At 41.6% G+C, this 24109-nt stretch overlaps 1 protein-coding gene across 2 annotated transcripts in view; it reads right to left on the bottom strand.

Annotated features, from left to right (window-relative positions):
- GRK3 (G protein-coupled receptor kinase 3) overlaps positions 1-24109 on the bottom strand; it is a 138067-nt gene that overhangs the window by 84516 nt on the left and 29442 nt on the right. Inside the window, exon 2 of one of the 2 annotated variants that reach the window (XM_075013027.1) lies at positions 20489-20565. In XM_075013027.1, coding sequence (XP_074869128.1) covers positions 20489-20565 — 77 coding nt within the window. Of the gene's footprint in view, positions 1-20488; positions 20566-24109 lie in introns of those variants that run through there. The other variant, XM_075013028.1, reaches the window with a different exon arrangement.

Raw genomic sequence — 24109 nt, 5'->3', positions numbered from 1 at the left:
TGCTCAATGTCATAACAAACAGAGATGGAAAAGATATCTTGGCCTACATTAGAACTACTATCCTACCAGTACAGAATTATTCCAAATATCATCAAACCTGCAGAATATTACCCTTTCTACTTCTCCATGTAAGAACAATGACACAGCAAAGAACGACCTTGAGCAGATCACTGCAGGTTATGTAACTCTGGGAAGGAAGATTAAGGAATATGGAGCACTAGTAGCAATCTCATCCACCCTCCCTGCTGAAGGAAGTGGTCCGGGTAGAGACTATCAAATCATGGGAGTAAATGCATGGTTGCACAGGTGGTGTCAGAGAGAGGGATCTGACTTCGACTGCAGGATTTTGTTTCAAGAAAAAGAATTGCTAGGAAGTGATGGGATTCACCTAACTAAGAGTGGAAAGAGCATCTTTGCAGACAGGCTTGCAAACAGGGCTTTAAACTAGATTAATCCGCGGATGTTGAGACAAGCCCTGAGGTAAGTGGGGAAGGAAGAAGGTACAACAAAGGAGGACCGCTGGTTTCAAAGGAGAAAGTAGGCCAATCAGCTTATTATCTAAGGTGTTTGTACACAAATGCAAGAAGCCTGGGAAACACACAGGAAGAATTACAGGCCCTGGTACAGTCAAAGAAGTATGAGGTGATTGGAATAACAGAGACTTGCTGGAATGACTCACATAACTAGAGCACTGTCATGGAAGGGTACAAACTGTTCAGGAAGGACAGGTGGGGAGAAAGGAGGAGGAGTAGTGATTTATATGGGAGAGCAACATGACTGCTCAGAGCTCCAGTATATGGAGGGAGAAAAAACAGTTGAGAGTCTTTGAGTTAAGCCTCCTCAGGCAGCGTCAGCTCCGCTGGCTTGGCCACATCCACAGGATGAATGATGGAAGGATTCCAAAAGACATCCTGTATGGTGAGCTAGCCTCTGGCAAAAGACCTCCCGGACGCCCCCAGCTGCGCTACAAAGATGTCTGCAAGAGAGACCTCAGAGACAGACAGACATCAAGCCCGACAACTGGGAAGAACTAGCAGACGACCGCAGCAGATGGAGGCAGAGGTTACACAAGGGCCTTCAGAAGGGTGAGATGAGGATCAGACAGCTAGCAGAGGAGAAGAGAGCGCACAGAAAGCACACTAAGGACTTGCCAGACACCCACGACATCTGCAAGAGATGCAGCAAGGACTGTCACTCTCATGTGGGTCTTCATAGCCACAATAGACGCTGTAAATGAAGTCCTCAATTGAAACTACAAAGGGCGCGATCCATAGTCTATGCAGACTGAAGGATGCCTACTACTAGAAGCAGAAGCAACAGAGGTTATGTTGTTTGGTGTCTGCTATAGACCACCAGATCAGGTAGATAAGGTAGACAAGGGTTTCTTCAGACAATTAAGAGAAGCTTCAAAATCACAGGCCTTGGTTCTCACAGGAGACTTTAACCACCCAGACATTTGTTGGGAGACAAATACAGCAGCACAAAGACAATACAGGAAGTTTTTGGAGAATGTTGGGGATAACTTCCTGGTACAAGTGCTGAAGGAACTGACCAGGGGCCATGAGAAGATTAACCTGCTGCTCACAAGCAGGGAAGAACTAGTAGGAGAAACAGAAGCGGGTGGTAACCTGGGCTGAAGCAACCATTTTAGGATTCTGACAAAAGGAAGAAAGGTGAGCAGTAAAATACAGACCCTTGATTTCAGAAGAGTAGACTTTGGCTCCCTGAGAAAACTGATGGGCGGGATCCCCTGGGAAGCTAATATGAATGAGAAAGGAGTTCAGGACAACTGGCAGTATTTTAAAGAAGTCTTATTGAAGGCACAGGAACAAACCATCCCAATGAGCAGTAAGAAAAGCAAATATGTTAGGCAACCAGATTAGATTACAAGTGAAATCCTTGGCCATCTTAACTCAAAAAAGATGCATACAAGAAGTGGAAACTTGGACAGATGACTACAGAGGAATATAAATATATGGCTGGAGAATGCCAGTGGGCAATCAGGAAAGCGACAGCACAATTGGAACTGCAGCTACTAAGGAACATGAAGGATAACAAGAAGGGTTTCTACAGGCTTGTTAACAATAAGAGGGTTATTAGAGAGGGTGTGGGGCCGTTACTGGATGAGGGAAGTAAACCCAGTGACAGATTATATGAGAAAGGCCGAAGTACTCAATGCTTTTCTTGCCTCAGTCACCATGGACAAGGTCTGCTCTCTGACTATGGCACCAGGCAATAGAATATGGGAAAGAGGTGGGCAGCCCTCGGTGGGGAAAATCCGGGTTAAGAGCTATTTAGAAAAGCGAGGCCAAGACAAATCCTGGGGTCCGGATTTAATGCATCCAAGAGTACTGAGGGAATTGGCAGATGTCATTGCAGAGCCTTTCACTATTATCTCTGAAAACTCGTGACGATCAGGAGAGATCCTGGATGTTTGGAAACAGGCAAATGTAGTGCATATCTTTAAAAAAGGAAAGGAGGACAATCCAGGGAACTATAGACCAGTTAGCCTTATCACAGTCCCTGGAAAAATCATGGACAAGATTCTCAAGGAATCCATTTTGAAGCACTTGGAAGAGGGGAAAGCGATCAAGAGTAGTCAGCATGGATTCACCAAGGACAAGTTGTGCCTGACCAATCTGATTAGCTTCTATGATGAGGTAACTACCTCTGTGGACATGGGGAAGTCAATGGATGTGATATACTTTTGATATAGTCTCCCACAACATTCTTGCCCATAAGTTAAGGAAGTATGGATTGAATACATGGACTGTAAGATGGATAGAAACCTGGCTTGATGGATGGGCCCAACGCATAGTGTTCAATGGCTCGGTGTCTGGTTGGTATTCAGTTTCAAGTCCGGTGCTCCAAGGATCAGTTCCAGGGGCAGTACTGTTTAACATCTTTCTTAATGACCTGGATGAGGGCATGGATTGTACCCCCAGCAAATCTGCAGATGACACTAACCTATGGGGTCAGTTAGATACATTGGAGGGTAGGAACAGGGTCCAGAGTGACCTAGACAAATTGGAGGATTGGGCCAAAAGAAATCTGATGAGGTTCAACAAGGAGAGTCCTGTACTTGGGACAGAAGAATCCCAACCACTGTTACAGGCTGGGTGTCGACTGGCTAAGTAGCAGTGCAGTAGAAAATGACCTGGGGATTACAGTGGACGAGAGGCTGGATATGAGTCAATAGTGAGTCCTTGTAGCCAAGAAGGCTAATGGTACATTTGGGTGCATTAGGAGAAGCATTTACAGCAGATCTAGCGAAGTTATTATTCCCCTCAACTCGGCACTGGTGAGGCCACATCTAGAGTGTTGCGTCCAATTCTGGGCCCCCCCCACCCCCAGCATAGAAAGGATGTGGACGCATTGGAAAGGGTTCAGTGGAGGGCAACGAAAATAATTAAGAGGTTGGAGCACATGACCTATGAGGTGAGGCTGAGAGCTGGACTTATTTAGGTTGCAGAAGAGAAGAGTGAAGGGTGATTTGATAGCACCCTTCAACTTCCTAAAAGGGGGCTCTAAAGACGATTGAGAGATGTTGTTCTCAGTGATGACAAATGGCAGAACAAGGAGCAATGATCTGAAGTTAGAGGGAAAGGTATAGGTTGGATATTAGGAAAAACTATTTCACCAGGAGTGTGGTGAAGTACTGGAATGCGTTACCAAGAGAGGTGGTGAAATCTCCATCCCTCAAGGTTTTTAAGTCCTGGCTTGACATACTCATAGCTGCGATGATTTAGTTGGTGTTGATTCTGCTTTAGGCAGAGGACTGGACTAGATGACCTCCTGAGGTCCCTTCCAGCCCTAGAATTCTGATTCTATTATTCCACAGTGCATATTTTTTTTGCCTTGTCTTCTCTCATATCAATGCAGAGCTGCAAGCACATTTGTTAAAGAACAAATATAAAGAGTAAAAAATTAGCATCTCTAACAATCAAAACAGTTAAGTACACAAAGCATTCTCCCCCTAGGAAGAGGAGGGGAGAAAGAATGAATTATATGACTGATGTTAGTCATGTTAAATGTAATGTGCAGGTACCCAGGTAAAATGTATAGCACAACACAGAACAGAACTCAAATTAGTCAACCAGAGTTTTCCAGATAGCTTGTTTAGATCTGCCTTGGCGTCTTGTAGAAATCATTTAAGACAAAAAGAAGGTTTCAACCTGTATTGTATTAGGGAAAAATCATTATTTTCAAATATATCTTTGTGTATATTTTAGCACACTAATCACAAAGGACACATTAATAACATGAAGTGTCTTAGTCACTCATTTTACTGCATGTTTGAATATGCCTTCAAAATTCTGCACACAGAAAACACAGAGCAGCAGAAAAGCTGTTTTTTATTTACTACCCCAATTCTACAAGACAATGAATAATGAATTTGGAAAATGTGTATCATAACATACTGTCATGATTTAGCTAAAGAGATTGTTTTTTTTAGAACCAACTACAGCTACCATACAGAGATTACTGATTTTGTTTTGCTCTAATCCAGACATGGAGGTAGGGTAAAGCTTTTTTTCTGTAACAAGTGCCTGATGTAAATTGTGCGATCTAAATTTCAAATAACTATCTACACTATAAATTACTTTCCAGATACAATGACAGCAGCTTGTCTTTCAGAACTTCAGAAATACTGCCGTCAAAGCATCAATGCTGACACCGTAATTCAAATGATAAAAGCATTTCAAAGAAAACGAAAATATGCATTTCTAATGTGCAGCAGTGATGCACTTAATACCAAAATCCTAATGTATGTGCTCAGACTTTGTACTCTCATTCAGATTCCCAACAGGAAGTCCCTTTGAGTTTGCCTCAAAGCAAACCATAATCTGAATGAGATCTTCAGAATTTGCTCCTTTTGGTACCGCATGTACCAAAGATTGTCTTTTTTTCAAAAATGTAACAAATTAGAATTGGGGTGACAAGAGAATTTTCTCTGAACCTCACAGTAAGACCCCCACCTTTCACATTGTGCTCCCCCACCATGTGCAGAATTCCAAATATTGGCAAAAGGAGATCCACATACACCAGGGAAGGCTAAGTAGAAGAGATTAATTCAACTCTGAAGATATAAAAGGAAAATGACTTATCTAAGTAAGATGGAATGCATCTAAAAAGAGTGCTGAGGTTTATTTTGTAATGACAACTAAACTGAGTGACTGAAAAAAAAAATCTTTAGAAAGAAACCTACAATTCCCGTATAGTCAAATCAAGGCATTTCATTTCAGGTGTTTAGCTGTTACAGGGTAGATGGATTAAACTCCTTTACTAAACATCACCTCAGAAAATACAGCTAATTTTAATAGCCAATACATGAGAAATTTTAACATTCGTTTTCAATTCTCAGACAATACCATTCTTGGTATTTTGTCAGTTGTCTGCATCCTAGGCGTTGATATTACCATGGAGAAATAGGGTACAGTCCAATACATCGTCTTTTATCATTTGTTGTTGTTAACACATACACAATGACATAACACCAGTTCTGGATTTTCTAAATGTAAACACGGAATCTAAAATCATCAGCTATACTTGAGAGGCACTGAACTGACAGACAAATACACTCTTGCTTTTATTTATGAGACTGTGAAAAGAAAATACTGACAGTAGAGAATTGAGATTTGGTTTACTTCTCAAAATAACTGATTCTGATCAGCACTTATTTCTTTCCATAGTAAAACAGACACAAATTTGCATGCTTCAGTTTTAGAAATATATTTGTATTTACATGTATTTAACTAGTAGAAGATTTACCAGCATCTCTCAGGTCCTTAACTCAATTAACTTTTGTTCTTCTTCATTTAGATCATTGCTAAAGGGTGAGGCTGGGGATGCAAATGCTCGGGGGAGAGAAACTACCCCAGCCCACTCTTACCACAGCAGCTTGGAATCAGGTGAGAATTGCCTCTCTATGGTTGCTGCCGCTCCAGCAGGTACAGCTGGGGAAAGAGTGCACGCTTCCAGCAGACCCTTTCACCTGCCTGGTGATTGTCTCTCTTTTCTATGTGGTTCTATGAAAAGCAATTCTGTTCCAGGAACCTGGTCTCCCCTCTGTAGTCATTATACAGTATAACTGTCCCATCCCATATTCCCTGCTGCCTCGATGTGGTCATTAAGAGGCAATCCCATTCTTCTGGTGCAAACAGCAGCTTACTTTGATCTTAAACTATGAAGAGAGCATTCTATGTACTGACTTTAGTGGTCCTAGCTCTTAATGGTTAGGAAAAGTTCTTGAACAAAAGACAGACTGACTCACAAATACACAGCAGATGTAATTTAAAAAAAATACATAAAGCACATGTATGAGTCAGATTTTTTTTTTAAATCACACCTCTACGGTTTAATTAAAAAGATATACTTACTTTGAAATACAGGCTGAACATATTTAATCCAGAACTCTTTTGTCCAGCAACATCTGTAATCTGGCATGATTTCAGTTAGCTGGACAACCATTATTATGGGTATGGTCAAGTTTCCTGTGGTCCCAAAAAGTTTGTTTACAGCCACCGGGCCTGGCTCTCAGTGTTCTGTGCTGTTATTTAGCTGTATGTACCCCGGCTGGTATGGAAGCTAGATACCACTTTCAGGAGGAGGTGGGGGTCTAAGCCAAACTTTGTTGTATGGACAACAATATACAGAGGCTCTGACATTAGGGCACAAAGCTCCAACATTCGCCTTGCAGAGGTAATGGCCAACAAGAATGTCACCTTCTAGGAAAGGTACAGCAAGGAGCATGTGGTCAATGGCTTGAAGGGGTATCCCATACGTGCAGAGTGGACTAGGTTAAGGTCCCACACTGGAACGGCATGCTTGGTTGATGGGTGGAGTCTGTCCATACCCTTGAAAAGCAGTTGACCAGGAGGCTCATGAACGTGGAGCATCTCTTGGGATAAAACACCAATACAGCTGCCGAGTGAACCCTGGGGGATGATGTTGCTAAGCCTTGCTGCTTATAAGACGTGAGCTATTCCAGCACCCAAGAAATAGAAGCAGATGTGGGATCCACACCATGCCGGGAACACCAGCATGAGAAACACTTCCACCTACCTGGACAAATCAACCTGGTGGATGGCTCACAACTGCTAAGGAGTACATGATGGACCTGTTCTGAGCATCCCATCTCCACCCTGTTTAGCTATGTAGTTTCCATGCTGTTAGATGGAGGGAAGAGAAGTCTGGGTGATGGAGGCAACCGGGATCCTGCATGACGAGATGCAGGAGCATGTGCAGGTAAACTGGTGATAGAAACAAAAGCTCTAGTACAGTGGGGTACCAGTGCTGACAAGCTCAGGTCAGAGCTATCAGGGTTACACTTATCACAGCCCTGCAGATTTTGAGGAGCTCCTGGTGAATCCACGGGAACACATACTTGAGGCCATCCTGCCACAGAATCAGTAAGAGATCCACTAGTGAGCCAGGACTGATCCTCCTGAAGATGCAGAACTAGGACACTTCCTGCTGTCCCTGGTTGCTAGAGGGTCTATCTGGGGAAATCCAGGGTAGGTACAATGCTTGAAGATGGACAGAGTGTGCTATGCCTATCCCACACAACAGAAGCGCTTCAGGACAAACAGGCAACAAGCAGCTTCCCCCCACTCTTGCTTGTTGATATATTATATGGTTGTGTTGTCCACCAAGATTACTACACTTTGTCGTTGCAAATGAGGCTGGAAAGCCTGACATGCAAGGCAGACTGCCTGTAGCTCTTGCACATTGGTGTGGAGTGAGGGCTCTTTCCTTGTCCACAGAGTGGTGAGATCCCTTCAGTGAGCTCCCATACTCAAATTGAACATATTGCTGATGAGAGCAAATGAGGGCTGTGAAGGGGAAAGTGGAACTCTGACAGTGAATAACAGCGGTTTTAGCCACGAACAGAACATCTGGATGACCTGGGGAGGGAGCGTCACCACCATGTTGATGCAGATGTGGTACAGACAATACACTGATGCTACCCAGGAATGTAGTGGTCAAAGACAAAGCCTGGGAAACAGAACCACATACATGCAAGCCACCATGTGACCTAGTAGCTTGTGATGCACTCTGGCTGTGGCGGTGGGAAAATCCAGAAGATGAAGCAGGCAAGCCACCGTGGTGAAGCACTGCTGTGGGTAGAAACATCTGGCTAGCATCCAGAATCACCCCTATGAATTCAATACATTCTGTGGGCACACAAGTAGGTTTGTCAAGGTTGACCAGAATGCCAAGTCTTGCAAGCATAGCCCTGCTAAGGTTTACCTGAGCCTCTACCTGCTGGCAGCACTAGCCTCTTAGGAGCCAGTCGTCCAGGTGAAATAGACCTGGCAGCGGAGGAAAGTCATCACCACTGCCCAGCATTTGCTAAACACACAGGAAGCTGTGGACAGGCCAAAGGAAAGAGGGTTATGAACTGAAAAAGTGAGCACCCTGCGCCATGAAGCAGAGCTATCTCCAGTGGGAAGACAGAAATCAGTGGAAATTGGACCTTCCTCCATACCAGGCACATCTGAGGCTGCTCATGCCTCAGAGAATGCCACCCTCAACTTGAAGGACACTTATTTTCACATTTCCATCATGCCCTGCAGATATACAAGTTCTTCCCCTTTTTTCCTTATATATTATCCCTCCCAAAAACATACTGAACACAGGTACTATTGAACACTGATCTCTACACACATTATCTCTTATCTCTAAAAATGCACATTTTACACTGTTGATGAATCATTCTATTATTTAACAAGAATAGGTTCAGGCTGCAGCCTGATAAAGATGTAAATTATAATGAAAAAAATAGAATGAATTAAAACATTTTATACACCTTGGGTTCAGATGATGTTCAAATCTGGGTAGACAAAAGCAGTCCTTTTCCAACTTAAAATTATGTAGCAGTAAAAGTACTTATACAATTTATATGCATTTAAGTGCCAGTAATACTCTTTATAAAACATCTAGATAAAGTGTTTTCTTCATATTCAACTTTTGCAAGAGCTATAATGAACCAAGGCAGACAGTATAAAAAATTGTCCCAATTAGCCACATTTCATGAGCCCTCAGGGGTTTTCCTCAGAAATAATTTTTACAGCCATACACCAGAAAAAATTTCTTCCAGCCAGCAAGAAATATAAATTAGTTAATTTATACATACTGGCAAGTCTGAAATTAGCTTTTTCAATAAATAATTCTTATTGTTCTACTCTGTGAATCAACTTTGAACCATATGGGTCGAACTACATAATAATTTTGTTTTCTAAAAGATAGAGATAGTAAATAATCAGTAGTAATACAATAAGCACATGCCATGGCAATGCACATACACGAGACAAATTTTTCTTAAACATACCAAATAACTGATTTTATTACATCTACATCAATGGAACAGGAAGTTTTCACATTTTTTAATGTATCTGGACATATTATCTCTTACACAAGCGTGATACGCTGGTCAAAGTGTAAGTGTCAATGTTTATAGCTCAGACGGTACTGTATATTCTACTGTATATTCAGTTCTGTAAATTCTTTGCCCGTGAAAGCTTATGCTCCAAAAAATCTGCTAGTCTGTAAGGTGCCACAAGACTTCCTGCTGTTTTTGCAGATACAGATTAACATGGTTACCCCTCTGATAGATGTCACAATAAAATCATGCAACTTACCCATAATTCAAGTTTTAGCCTGATCTTGAAACCACTGCATAAACTAAAAACTGCTAACAATGGGAGGAAAGAGAGCAGCTTTTACAGGTTACTTTAAGTGTCATTTTTCATCACCTTTTCACTTCCTAATTTCCACAGAGACTCACTTATGTTTTATACCTTCCAAGTGTCTGAAACGGAACCAAAAAATAAATGCACTTTTCCATGAACACTAAAACTGAATAGAATAAGTTTCATATCTATTAGGTACTCATGTAGTCAATGCTACTTTAGTATATAAAAAGTAGAAAAGACTCAAATAGCAAGTTAATACAAGTGACACAAACACACGCACACACACACCCCCCATGCACAGAACACCAACTCATATTTCCTTTCACTATGATTACTATTTCCTCTTCATCCCAGTGTGACAAAAATACACACACAAAATTGTAGTTTTTCATCTGCAATAAATTAATACACACCTGGGCACTTTAAGATGCACATATAGCTAAGCTTAGCAACTACACTCTGTACCTTTTAAGTCTCTCCCTGCTGCCGTCACCCCCCTCCCCCTCCTATTCTGCACCGCCTCTTGCCTTATTCCTTCTTTTGTTAGTTCTAATTACACATATACTTAACTTTACACATTATTCCCACTGATTTCAATGGAATTACTCACATCCACACAATTAATCTTGTGCCTAAGTCTTTGTAAGATTGGGGCCCTTGTATTTTCTATACACCCTGGGCTATTTGACATACAAAGCTGATATATAACAGCAAAAACCCCCAAAAATGAAAATCTGTATAGCATTTATTCTGCTTCTGTGACCACTTACAAGCACCCATATTACTTTAAGGGCATTGCATGCAACTAGAAAAAAAAGAGCCATTAACTATTAACTCGGTGTACTTATTTTATACATACCCCTTATTTACTCAGGTAAAAACTCAGGTGTTTTTATTGCTGTCATTGCACTTTCTTCAGAGGATTATTTAATTAGTTCAAAATGCCATTTGCACACAGATCTCATACTTATAATAAACAATAGCTTAAATAATGCTCTACAGAAAGAGTCTTCAAATGTTGCAATGTTTAGATATTCAGGGGATTGCACCACACTGTGCTCCCATATTGAAAGAGGGTTTGTCAACAGCAAGTTTACTTCCCATCACAGCAGACAGCTGACAGGAAGATCTTGTACTAGAAAGTCCATTCACCCAGCTGTGAGGCCTTCCTGTACACTGACCTTCACATGAATTAACATTACTTTGCTCTGAAAAGCCACCATAAGAAAGAATAATCAGCCTTAGCCCTATCAATGTGAAGGGAGTTAATATATGAAATTCTTAAAGAACCCGAAACATACATTAACATGTGGGAAGAACCAAGACCACCTGGCAAAATTTTTAACGTAGTGTAGAGCACCAATACAAGGAGATGGCCAGGACATAAGATAACACAGGGAATAGTAAACACAAGTAAACCATTCTTAGAAAGAACAGTCAACCTAACTACAAAGAAAGTGAAAGCAAAATGGAAGAAAAAATTTGCATAAATTGCTAAATGACAAAAACACATTTTCTACAACGGAGCAAACACGTATTTCTCATAGGGATGACTGATGGGCATTCACTTTAAAGTTTATCCACCTGAATACCTGACAGTAGAGATGGTGTGGAAATTAAACCCAAAAGGAAAATGCAAGATTTTAAAAAAAAAAAAAAAAAAAAAAAAGTGAAAAGGTAAGTATTATACTATGATCAAATACCAAAACAACTAGCCTGGTTTTGCTATGACTGTCCACTAAAACCCAAACAGGGCCTGCTTTAATGGAAACTGTTACATATCACCATCATCTAACAACCTAGACAGTAGACAGGCATGACGAAGGTCCAAAATCAATAACCAAGAACTGAAAGGCTCTATCTCTTCTACCATACACAAGGCTTCTAGTTTACCAAGATTACCCTACTGTAACAATGATTAGAGAGATCAATACTGCCTTTCTTTAAATGTGTTGATATGTAAGTGTATGACATTTGTTCCAAATGCATTAACGTAATTGTTATTATTGCCTAATTTAAAATCTCTTAGAAAATACATGTGCTGCATAAGTCAATTACAAAATCAGAGCATGAATGAAAACAATTTTGCAAGTGTGCATGATCAATGATAAATAGGATTCAAAACTAAATAAAATACCATTTTAATAATCAAGCACAGCAAAATGGATTCTATTTATGAATTATAATTAATCATTTGAAAACTAAAAAAAGAGTACTTGTAACGCAGGCACAATCTTCTTGTTGTGCAGCAAACAGGATGTGGTAATGAGAAAAATAGTTAAGGGTGGTTATCCGTTCCATTTAGATACATGCTGTACTTCCCCATGAAGATGGTATTACACAGGAAGTAACTTGTGCATGGCACAACAGATTGGCTACTTAATTAAATGCTGGCATACCAGCTTTCTAGCTGGCTTCATCATCTGTGTGTTCTCTTAAACCCACTGTATGAGTTCCTATTGAGTTTAAGATCAAGCAGCAGTCAAACAAAAATCCCATGATAGCTAGAGTTGTTCAGAGTGGCTTAGAGAAAAAGCAGCAACTTACAGCCTCCATAAAACACTGAAGTACAGAGAGAGATGCTAATCTAAGCATCTTCCGTAACAGTTTAGGATCATCCCAGCGTTGAAGGGGCTAATACCACACTGCAGACTGGATATTCCTGAAGTTCTTACTTAGCTTCCTTCACATTCTTCTTTTGCCCTCACCAGTCCAATTAACAGATGTTTCAACCTCCAAAACCAAAGGATCCCTTGAGATCCTTTGCAAGTCTATACATCTAGAAACAAAACACAACAGATCATACTTTCAGGACTGCGATTTGGAAAACTGTGGCCCTGAAAGGAGCTTAATACTAGATGAGCTCCATGTGATGCTTGTGGATAAAACAGCTAACACATACTTAGATGTACTAAAAGGGAACTACAAAAAAAAAAGGGGGGGGTGCTGTATATATATATATAGAGAGAGAGAGAGAGAGATGACACTGCAGAGACTAGTGCTGGAAGACTGAGTCTGGTCCTGGTTTCTTCAATAACTGGAAAGGAGGCAGAAATGGGCTACAGGAATAACTTGTAGCCTCAAAAACATGTCAGAGACCAAAGGAACTCAACCCATCCAGTTTATCAAAGAAAAATAAAAAGGTGACTTGATTAGGCTCAATAATTATCTACTCAGTAAGAAATATATAATATGAGAGGACAAATATAAATAAATAGATGAATTTAACAAAAGCCTAATAAGAAACAAAGGCTGAATGCTGAAGTTGGAGAGGGTCTAACTGGAAAAAGAGATGCAATGTCTCAACACTGAGAATGATTAACCATTTAAGTAAATTACCAAGGAATGTCTTTAAAGAAGTCTTTAAATCCAAGCCTGGGTATCTTCCTAAAAATATGCTGTAGTCTAGTTCAACCACAGTCTGTTGGGACAGACACAGGAATCACTAGATGAAATCCATGGCTTATTCTATAACAGAGACCAGGTTAGAAAATCATACAGGTCCCTTTCCACTTTAGAACCTGTGCACTAGGGATATCTGCAAAGGGTCAGTCCCATTCACAGCAGCTCTCTGATACCCCAGCTCCCAGTTAAACTTAGCAGTGCTCTAATTACAACGGGGTCTCATCACATATTGTTCAGACGTAAGCGGAGTCAGTGAAGGAGACAATACTTCTTCAATTCTAAATAAACTTCAAGCACACTGAGTTGTAATAAAGCATGGTGTTAAAGTGTTTCTTGTATGTTCTCACCATACGTTCAAATGTACAACAAATATTACATTCATTTAATTTAAAAGGTCTTTCACAATTCTGACCTTCCCTGCCTCCCTCTTGCCTTTATCTATCTCTACCAGTCAGCAATGTCGGCCTCGTCCACCCATCTTCTCTGACAATTATGACTGCTCTCACACACGGTACGTGCTTAGTTACTCCTGGGGGAAGTTCCACGCCACTGCATACGTGCATAACTAATGAGTTGTGCACATTTTCAATTTTTTGCCCAGAAAAAAAAGCTTCTGCAGAAAAGTTGCTACAGAGCTGCCTTCTGCCCACCAGAGGGCACAGTGGCAATAGAACACAGCAGCCATGTCCAGCTAGCTACAGAAAGGAATAACCTGCAGAGCCTTCTTCACCAGGGCTGTGGGGCCAGGTCGGAGATGGACTATGGGGAGACAGAGGGCATGGAGTGCTGGGGTGGGGAGTGGCTCATAAGAGATAGTGGGAAAAGACAGGCTGAGGCTGAATGGGGGTGAAGACATATGGCTGTGGGGGTAGGACCTGCAGGGTCACATAGTGATGGGGAAGAGATGCAGGGACACATACAAAGGGGGGATGGAGGCAGTGCAGAGACACATGTTCCTGACAGGGAGAAGCTAGGGTATCAGCCAAGGCCTGCACAGGGAAAGCTCCCTAATGGGCCCTGACCACCCCCTCCAAAAAGCCTTTTCTATACTTTTCGGGCCCATACTCAACTATCCTCCAACTTCACACCCTCTCCCTTAGTTCCTCCATCACACAGGATTTCTGCTTGTCTTTGCACTTCTTGTGGGTGGTGCAGGAAGTAGGGTTTCTGTATTGTAGTTTAAATGAATTATTACTCACAGCTTTGTATTCATAGGCCTGGTAAAAAATCAATTATCAAAAAACATTTTCTGAATTTTTTTTTTCATTTACATTGTTACATACCATTTTTTTAAATAAGTTACCAAAAATAACTGAAATTGGCATGATTCTATTGGGTTATTATTGAGTTATTGGATTCTATTATTCTGAATTTTCAGAATTTAAAAACACAGTAAACCCTCGAGTTACGCAGTGGTTGTGTATCTGCAGCCTATTTCCCAGCTCCCCTGGGCTTGCAGGAGCCGGGAAACTAACCAGCCCACCAGAACTGGTCAGTTTCCTGGCTCACAGAGTGGCAGAGAGCTGGGAACCAGGGGGCAGCCTGGTTCCCATCTCCCCGCCGCTTGCTGCTTACAAGACCTGGGAAACTAAGGGTCCCACAAGCAGTGGGGAGCTGGGAACCAGGCAGCAACCTGGCTACCGGCTCTCCTCCACTTGCAGAGAGAGAAAACTGAGTGGGGCAACAGCCTCATTCAGTTTCCTGGCTCAACCCAGTGGAAAGGGTAGCCACGAGTCAGGCTGCTGTCCCTGAAAGAAGCAGGAAACCACTCCTGTCAAAGGTGGCAAGAATCAGGCTGCTGCCCCGACAGGAGCAGTTTCCCCACTACCGTCAGGGAGAGCAGCCTGACTCATGGCTGCCACGCCTGACAGGAGCAGTTTCCAGCTCCTGTTAGGGGCAGCAGTCACGTTAACCTGAGACACATGCAACCTGACTGAGCGTATCTTGAGCGTTTCCTGTCTTGCATGCAATTTTTTTATTTTGCGCAGAATTCCTCCAGCAATAGCTCTCAGTGAGTGCATCTGTAAGGACATGAGTTTTTTTTCTGCTCCGAACCCCTCCACTGCTGTACGATGTGACCCACCTCTGCTTACAAGAAATCAGCCTAGCATGAAAATTGGAGTCAGTGTCCCTCAGGGAGAGTTGATACTAACTTACTAAAAACAAAAACTAAAAATTTTTTGTATCCATCTGGAACCACCAAGCAGTGTAATGGCAAACTATGTAACCACAGGATCTTCTTATTGTTTTCTTCATCCTCTCTCTGCACTTTCATTTGCAAAATTCAGCGTGCCTCATCTCAAATTAGATTTTAAGTTCCTTGTAATAGGAATACATTGCTACGTATTTGCACAGAACCTTGCACAAGCAGGCCCAATTTGAACTGTGTCTTAGGCACAACCACAGTAATGAATGAACACCAGAAATATGTTGTTACATTTTTAACAATCAGATACCATGTTTATTCTCACACTACTTTGTATTCACAGCATATACTCTACCACAAGCAATTATGCTAATATATGAAAAGAAAACAAAGGTAGTAAAGAAGAATGTAGAAAAACAGCAATAAAACATAAATAAGCATCCAAAATGAAGATGCTATTTTCAGCAAAGCGTAAAGCCTCTTCAACTGAAAAGCACCCACAGTTATCCTTAACCTTTTACCCACATTCCAAAGCTGTCTGCAGAAGAAACACGCTCTTTCACCATGCTACCTCATTCTAGCCAAAATGTCATTATGGAGAAGCTGGTTAGAATAGCCACAGTTATGGATAAGAGGTTATAAATAGAAGCATTTCAAATGGATGAAAAAAGTAAATAATGTATGAAGAACCTGTGGGGGAAACCAAAACATATAACTCACATCTCTGAGCTATGCAGCTTGTTTTCTGAACATCTGGCTATGTCTACACAAGAAGCCTTTGTCAGCAGATGTCACTGTCAGAAGTGATTTCCCAGCAAAACTTCTCTGAACAGAGTGCTTCTACACATAAACACAAATCAAAAGAGCAATCCACTCTGTTGACAGAGAGCAGCCAGACTGCCAGGCCCTATCTCAACAGAATGGCTGATTGTAAGCCGGAAGCCCTGTCTGTCGACAAAAGGGCCCTGGAGTGTCGACATGGCAGTCTTCTCAAGAGAACACTGTGAAGAGGAGCGTTACACCTGAACAGGGAGAAGTATAACACTGCCGATGGATGTGCCTGATTTCATCAACAAACTGTTGACAATGCGCATCTTGTGTGTAGACACAACGGTTTTTCCTGACAAAACCCCAGTTTTGCCAGGAAAACTTCATGTGTAGACATAGCCAAAGAGTTTTCTCTCTGAATACCAGACTGTAAGCTGTTCAGGGAAGAGACTAATCTTTAATGAATTTCTGCTCGGGGGTCCAGTTTTTGACTGGGATGACTGGATGCTATCAAAGCACAAATATGTAAGACTTTTTTAAAAAATTTCACAGGTAAGAATTAACTAACTATCTACTACTACTACTACTATAACAGAACATGTAAAAATAATTGTCACAACTTGTATTGTTCTTCAGAACTGTCTATTAGTTGAAAATCATTTAATCATATGACAAGAAACCAACAACCAAATACAAGTTCCTTGGTTATTTAACTGTCTGATTTGACTCATACCATTCAGATGTAGAGAATAAAAATAATTCTATTTGGCAGAACTGCTGAAAGCTCCCCTAATTTATTTATTTGCCCCTTGTAGGGTAATATTCTATATATGTTTTATGAAAATATGCTTATATTAATTTCATAACTTAGATATGCTTTATGCAAGACGGCTTATGTGAGATATCAGGCAGGTTATGATTTACAGAAAATGATTACTCCATTTGCATATATGTCAAGCCCATTGTAATAAGCACACGTGTTTTAGCCTAACTGTAGATATCTGGTGCTTAGTTTACAATAAATCTAGCTGGGTCCTGTCAATCCTTATCCGATTTTGTGGGCTTTAGGGGCTCTCTAAGACTCTGTGGTACAGGCTAGCTGTGCAGATTGAATACAACATACTGGGGGCACACATGAAGCCAAACAGCAAACATCACTGGAAAGAGCAGGACACCTGTCACGACATCACACTGGTGACTTCTGACCCACAGCATCTATCGCTTTTGTAGATGAAATTAGGAATATTGACCTCTGTATCTGTTACATATTTGCTACTTTGAATCATTCCCACAAAAGCTGGACCACTCTAACCTGAAACTCTCTTGTCCAGGAACATCCACAGTCCAGCATGATTTTAGTTAACCAGATGTCCACTTACCATGGGTGTGGACAAGTTTCCTCAGGTTCCATAAAGTTTGTTTCCAGCCACCAGTTCTGGCTCTCAGTGCTTTATGCTGCTATTTAATGCTAATTCACCCCTAAATGTCTTCTAAGAGCCCAGTAAGGAGTGTAAGCATTGGTAATGTGCTAGGTAATCTTGAACTCCCATTGTCTGCCAAATTCTCTCATCCAGCACTGGTCAGGTCCCAGACTAGAGAGGTTCAACCTGTACTGTCACTTCAAGAACTGCAATGAGAAAAGCCTGGTAAGGCTTGATGGCCCATCAGCAAAATAATTGGTTGTGAATAGGCCTAGCCTGCTCGAGAAAGTTCCACGCTGCTACTGACTCATGGATGATAGCGGCAGGTGATCTGGTCCCCTGACATTTACCAACTCCTTGGTCTGCTGAAGCGTTTCAAGGCGGGGAGGGTGGCCAGAAATCAAACAGATTTCCCACTGTATTGAAATTCTATATAAAGCAAGGAAGAAAAACAATGATGGTCTTCAGCTGGCTTTCCCTCTGCCTCCACCTCACAAAGAAATCCAGAAAACACCTGGAAACAGAAGAATTATAGCTGAAGGGAACAAGGCTGAAAGAGCTGCTAGACCCAGGCCAAGAGACGTCTGGTCTGCGAAGGATTTTACCTCAAGTAATTAATAGGGTGATAAATTATTATATGTAAGCAATTCCTAGGGAATCTAACTTCAATTGCACGCTCTGTATTATTTTCTTAGCAACCTGCTTTGCTCTATTTGCTCCCTGTGACAAGGCGGATGATCCGCATGGGCATAAAAAGGGTTAAAAACAGCCCTGAGAGGGCTGTCCCCAGAGCCAATTGGAACAGGGCTTGTAGCAGCCAAACCAAGCCCAGGAGGGCAGCATGAAAGAGGCAGCTGGCCAGGCTGAGTGCACACTTGCTCCCACCCAGCCCTATAGGGTGAGGGACCTGGCTGCCTGCTAGAGTGAGGTACCACGGACAGAGCGGTGCTGGGGAAAGGCAGGGTGAGCCGGGGAGCTCTAGCTGAGACCCAGTGACAGGGGCCTGAGAAGTACTAGGGCTGCAAATAAGGCAGCAGATCCACACCTCCTTGGCTATGATGAGTGGTCAGGTCAGACGGCAGTCTGCCCCTGAGGTACGGGGCTAGATGACAACTGGCAGTGAGTCACTGAGGCAAGCAAAGTATAGGGCACAGCAGGTCCCCTGAGGGAGAAGACCCCAGAGCATGGGAACACTGCAGCAGGGACGGGCTCTACAATCTGGGAGGGACGCAGGTCCTGATGCAAAGTAGTGGAGATCAGGCAGTGGGTAACAGCAGGTGAAACACTGACCAGAAGAGGGCACTCTGGAGTCTGGACTGAGCTAATTCTTGAGTGACCAGCAGAAGATATCGCTGCTGTGGGACATGCTGCGCTACCTCTTTGACCACTTGAAATACACCTTGTCTTTCTGAACAATACTATGTCTGGCTTACCATATAACACAGTTTATGTGATTTCTAATGTGGGGTCCGGGGTAGAGGCATGGGTATAACTTCTTTCACATGGATGAAATATAACTTTGGGTTTGTACCCCAAAGGGTAGTGAACACCTGAGTGCTGAAATAAATCCCTTATGCTGAGCGCTCCCAGAGTTGATCTGTGTTTATGTCAGTAGCAGAGTGTGACCTTGCCCATGTGTTTTGCTAGAGTTGGCTAGAGATGAGGAACAGGTAAAAGGGGGCTCAAGCTCACAGAGAAAATGGTGCTTAGAAACCACTGAGCCCCCGGGGTCATCTCACGGGTTCCAACCCATCACACAGCAGCTACACAACACCAATTATTCAGAAAGAGAAGTACTAAAGTGAACCACACCCAAACAGGCAGTAGTACTGTCAGAAGGAAGGCTTCTTTGTTCTGCATTCCAGTACTTCATGCATAAGTGGAAAACTGTTAAAAATATCCATAACATTCTTTTTCCACACCAGCTTTCCTTCAGTGTAACCATGTGTTAGTAGCAACCAGTACGGTTCTTTATTCTTATTTAACACTAATGGTTTCTTTCTTAAATAATGCATTGTTAGCAGCAGTGATCATCTGCATTTCATGGTTTACAGTGAAAGAACAAGTGCTAACTGCTCATCATGGAAGAGGAGAAAGGCTACATCTACACTAGGGAGTCTTGTTGACAAAACTCACGAAATGTCTATACACAACATGCATTTTGACGACAGTCTGTCGACAAAACCTGGCACTTCCGCCAACAGCATTCTGCATCTTTGTGATGAGGAACAGTGCCTTAAGTCAACAGTTTCTCTTGACAGAAAAAAGCTGTGTTGATGCTCTGGGGGACCCTCTGTCAACAGACAGGGCTTCCAGTTCACCGGGCAGCTGTTTGCTGAGCTTCCAGTAGGCCATTCTGTAGAGAGAGTAGCCGGGCAGGCTGGCCACTCTCTGTCAACAGAGCAGATTGCTCTTTTGATCTGCTTTTGTGTGTAGACATGATCTTTTGACAAAAGTTTTGCTGCAAGATCTCTTCTGACAGTAACTTCTGTCCACAGATTGCTGTAGTGTAGGCATAGCCAGTGACTCTTTGTTCAGAAGGAATGCAACCAGGTAAAATCCACCAACTAGCTAGTGCCCAAGTCACCAGTAGTACAGAAAACATCTTTACTCTAGAAGGTACCACAGATGGTATGTGTGGTACACATGCTCACAAAGACGACACTCCATGATCTTTGTGAGTAAAAGGGTTGGTCTGTTATTACACTCCATATGTCTGGATTGCAACAGAAATACTGAGATGAGAGGAATACAAAGTTTTTAGTCTTCATGGTCATAATCTTTCATTCAAAAGCCCAGAGAGGGTTGCCAATGGTTGTTCTTCAACCTTAAACAAAGTTCAACCATTTCTTTAAGTCTTGCCCATAGTCTCCTTTATGAAGTCTAACAAACAAGAAGCAGTCCTGTATCACCTTGAAGACTAACAAATTTGTTCGGCCATGAGCTCTTGTCGATAAGACCCACTTCTTCAGGTTAGCGAACTAACCAGTGACAAACAAATCAAGCTTAAAAACATCAATCAAGAAAAGGTGATTCAAAACAGAACTTACCAATCTTCTGATTGAAAATCTTGTCAAAGGTTAGTTCACCTCTCTCTTCAAGATACTTCTGCATTACACTGCGAATACTGAAAGACAAAACATTAAAGAACAGTTACTTATTCATTGTTCTTTCTAACTAAGACAGTGAAAGCACTTGGAGGGAAGGCATTTTGAAGTTAAACAGTATGCAACCAGATTCATGAACGCAGGGATGCCAGGGTCCATCTTTGCAACTCAAACCATGACTACTCATTGCTTGATCCTAAACCTACTGAAAGATGCAGCAAGAATCTTTCCATTCATTCAGGCCCGATATTAGAACTCTAAAGCGGTACAAGCAGAAGTCATTCTGTATCCAAGAGGAGGTGGGGAAAGAACAAATTCGACAATCTGACTAATTCAGCACTCACTATAACACTTATTTTCTCAAATTTCTATTTCTACCTGTCAATAATTTTATGAACCTTCCTGTTGCACACTGAAAGTTTCTCTGTGTGGCCCTAACCCACAGGGAGAATATTTTAAGGTTTGTGGAATCTTATCCAATAGTTTGAGGTATAAGAGAATGAAAAAATTAATAAATAAAACATTTTCCATTGTAAAATAATAATAATATTCATAATAATCACAACCTGTTTTAGTCTTGACTAAATGGTATCAGAGCTTATACACTTCAAATTTAGCATTTAAGTAATTTAGTAATGTTATATTTCTAAGGATAAGGTACCTATTCAAAACCTGAATTTTTCTGTTAAAAGTTGAAACTACTGAGACCATACAGGATAAAGGATGAAACTGTCACTATGTTTGCACAGTTTCAACACATGCTTATTGCATGCATATGCCAGTCTGTAAGACAGCACAGAACCTGATCCAAACAAGTATGCAGGTTTGCTCAAAACTGGATTCTTGGACAGGTTTTTGTTGTGATTGTTCGTTTAAACGTAATAGCGAGACTGCAGAGACAATTCAAACCCTCCATGGGCTACAACTCTCCACCCTATACATGCAAGGGCTTCAGAATATGGATATCTGAAAAGGACTGATGGCACTCAGCATCTGGGCTACCAAGCCTGCTGGGAGTAGAAGAGTGAAGGTATGTCCACACTTATGAGAAGATCAATGTGCTGGGGGTCAAACTTCCTGGGTTCGACGCAGCACACATAGTGGAGATGTGCTAACTTGAACATTCATGGTGCCACTGTCGATCCCAGTACTGCAGGTAGTCACGAGACATAAGGGAAGTTTAACGGGAGACTTTCTCCTATTGACTCCCCACTGTGTGGACAGTGGCAAAAATCAACTTGAGATATGCTGACTCCGGCTACACAATTCTTGTAACTGTGGATTTGCATATCTAAAATTGACTTTTCTTCCTAGAGTAGACCAGGATTGAGTGTAAGAACACACATCAGGTGGCACAGGAAGGAGTCCAGTAGGGCTATGGACTGCAAGCCTTGCCACTGCTTTGGAATAATCTGAACTGTGGAGGCCAGAATGCACTCCAGGTAAAACCTCTAATACAGCTCATTCACACCCAGAGACCACACTCCCTGTTTAGGTTTTGTCTTATTTCAGCCCCTGAGAAAAAAGGAGAGATTAAACTGGGGGGAAAAAACAACCTAATAGACTTTTAAAATCATTAATTTAAAGCAAAGCAGTAGCCTGTATTTAAATATAGATACAAAGGTGTAGCACAGCTATATTAACCTGCTCACACTGCACATTACCCTGTTTACATTGTAACTCCCTATAAATATTTAACTAATAATAGAAAACACTATATATGCACAATTCGGATAGTCTAACTCTAGTACCAGAGTTCTAACTTCTGCTTTACCAAATTTACACTTTAACTTTGTGACCCTGGCATTGTATAAACCTAGTCAGGTGTTTTTAAAATACAAAACTATGGTATTTATGTTAGCAGAATATGGTACCATCAAAAAAGTACATGGAAGGCAACAACTGTGTATATATTTTAAAACCACTTGCTGCACAAATCTACTGCCCTTTGTCAAGCAGACAAACATCAAATGAGTTAAATATTAGCACTTCCTCGGGTGCAGTGAATTTTGCAGGAAACAGCAGTAACAGAGTAACATCTCTATTCCCGTGCACCCACACAACTTTTACTTTTCCAGTAAAGAATGTGATATATTCTGGCACTATTGTTTTTAAATATAAAAGGCAGCTACATATTAGCATCAGTTGTGTAAGCTTCAAACATACTCCAGTTGAAGTCGACAAGAGTCCTTCACTAATTTAAATGGACTAAATGAATTCCAAGAACTTAGCTGCTATAGGTTTCCAGAAGATTTACTCTTGTGTCAGAGAAAATTGGAAAATCATACCACTCAGAGACACTAGTGTTTACAGCATACCTCATACAGGTTTGGTCTATTCCATATTTTCATAACATTTATATTTTTGCAGTCTACTTTTCACCTGATGCTCATTATAATGCTATTTGTACAATCACACGACTAGTTGTATTATTCACGTGTTTGCAGTAATCAGGCCTTTCTTAAGGCTACAAAATTCCCTTAACTTCAGAGAGCAAAATCCAGTTGCTGAGAATAGAAACGTTACTACTAATACAGGCAGAAGCAATTTAAAGATGCATTTGGACACTGGTAACGTCATCAGAGTATCTTCTACGGTATTGACCCCATGGTGATTGGCTGTTCCCTTCAAGGTCCTCCTGCATCCTCCCTCCTCACCTAAGCATCATTCCATCTAACTTCCTCCCCCAATACCATGTCCCCATCTGCTTCATTGCAGTCTCCTTCCTTTTACCTTTCCATTTAGCTTGTCACACCCAAAGAAAGTCAAGCACCTCCCTGACAAGAAGTAATAACTAACATGATATTTACTTGAATCCCAGGCTCTGTCTACACTAGAGCAATCTGTCAACAGAAGTTTTCGTTGGAAGATATCATCCAACAAAACTTGCATTGACAGACGGCAGCCAGATTCCCAAGGCGTTCTGTCAACAGTAATTCGACAGAACATGGCACCTTTGTGGATAGCATTCTGCTGTTCCCCCATGAGGCACAACACCTCTCTCGACAAAGACTGCCAACAGGAAGCCTTGGGAACCTAGACATTCCCCAGGTTTTGTCAACAAAACCCTCCAATGTAGACATAGTCCCAGTGTTTACTCTGCTTGTGCATTTTGTCTCTTTCCTATCTACTTAGAATATAAGCCTTCAGAGCAGGAACCTCCCAATAGTATTTTTGCGCAGTTGCCTACTACTTAGATCAAGGGGGGGGCCTGTTCTTGGTCAGTCCCTAAACACTACTGTAACAAAACCTGATTAGTATCAATAATAATAATAATAATGAAATTACGGAGGCTCTTCTTTGCTACTATGTCAAGTATGCCCAGAGCAATTACATAAAGATATCTTTATCCAGACAATTAAAGCACGTAATTCAATATGAAAGATACCACTTTTCAGTGTTCAGCAAAACGGTCTAACTGTGCCATCAATGAACCCTTTTCAAACCTATTATTCTTCTGCAACTTATCTAATGTTTTTTGATCTAATGGACAACTTCAAGGGAACAAGATGTTTTGTCACGGGAACAAGATGTTTTCTTAGCTAATGACTCTGCACACATTTG

The sequence above is a fragment of the Carettochelys insculpta genome, chromosome 18 (genome assembly GCF_033958435.1).
Source record: "Carettochelys insculpta isolate YL-2023 chromosome 18, ASM3395843v1, whole genome shotgun sequence".
NCBI lineage: Eukaryota > Metazoa > Chordata > Testudines > Carettochelyidae > Carettochelys > Carettochelys insculpta.
Note: the sequence above shows the minus strand (reverse complement) of the source record. Positions and strands in the feature narration are given on the sequence as shown.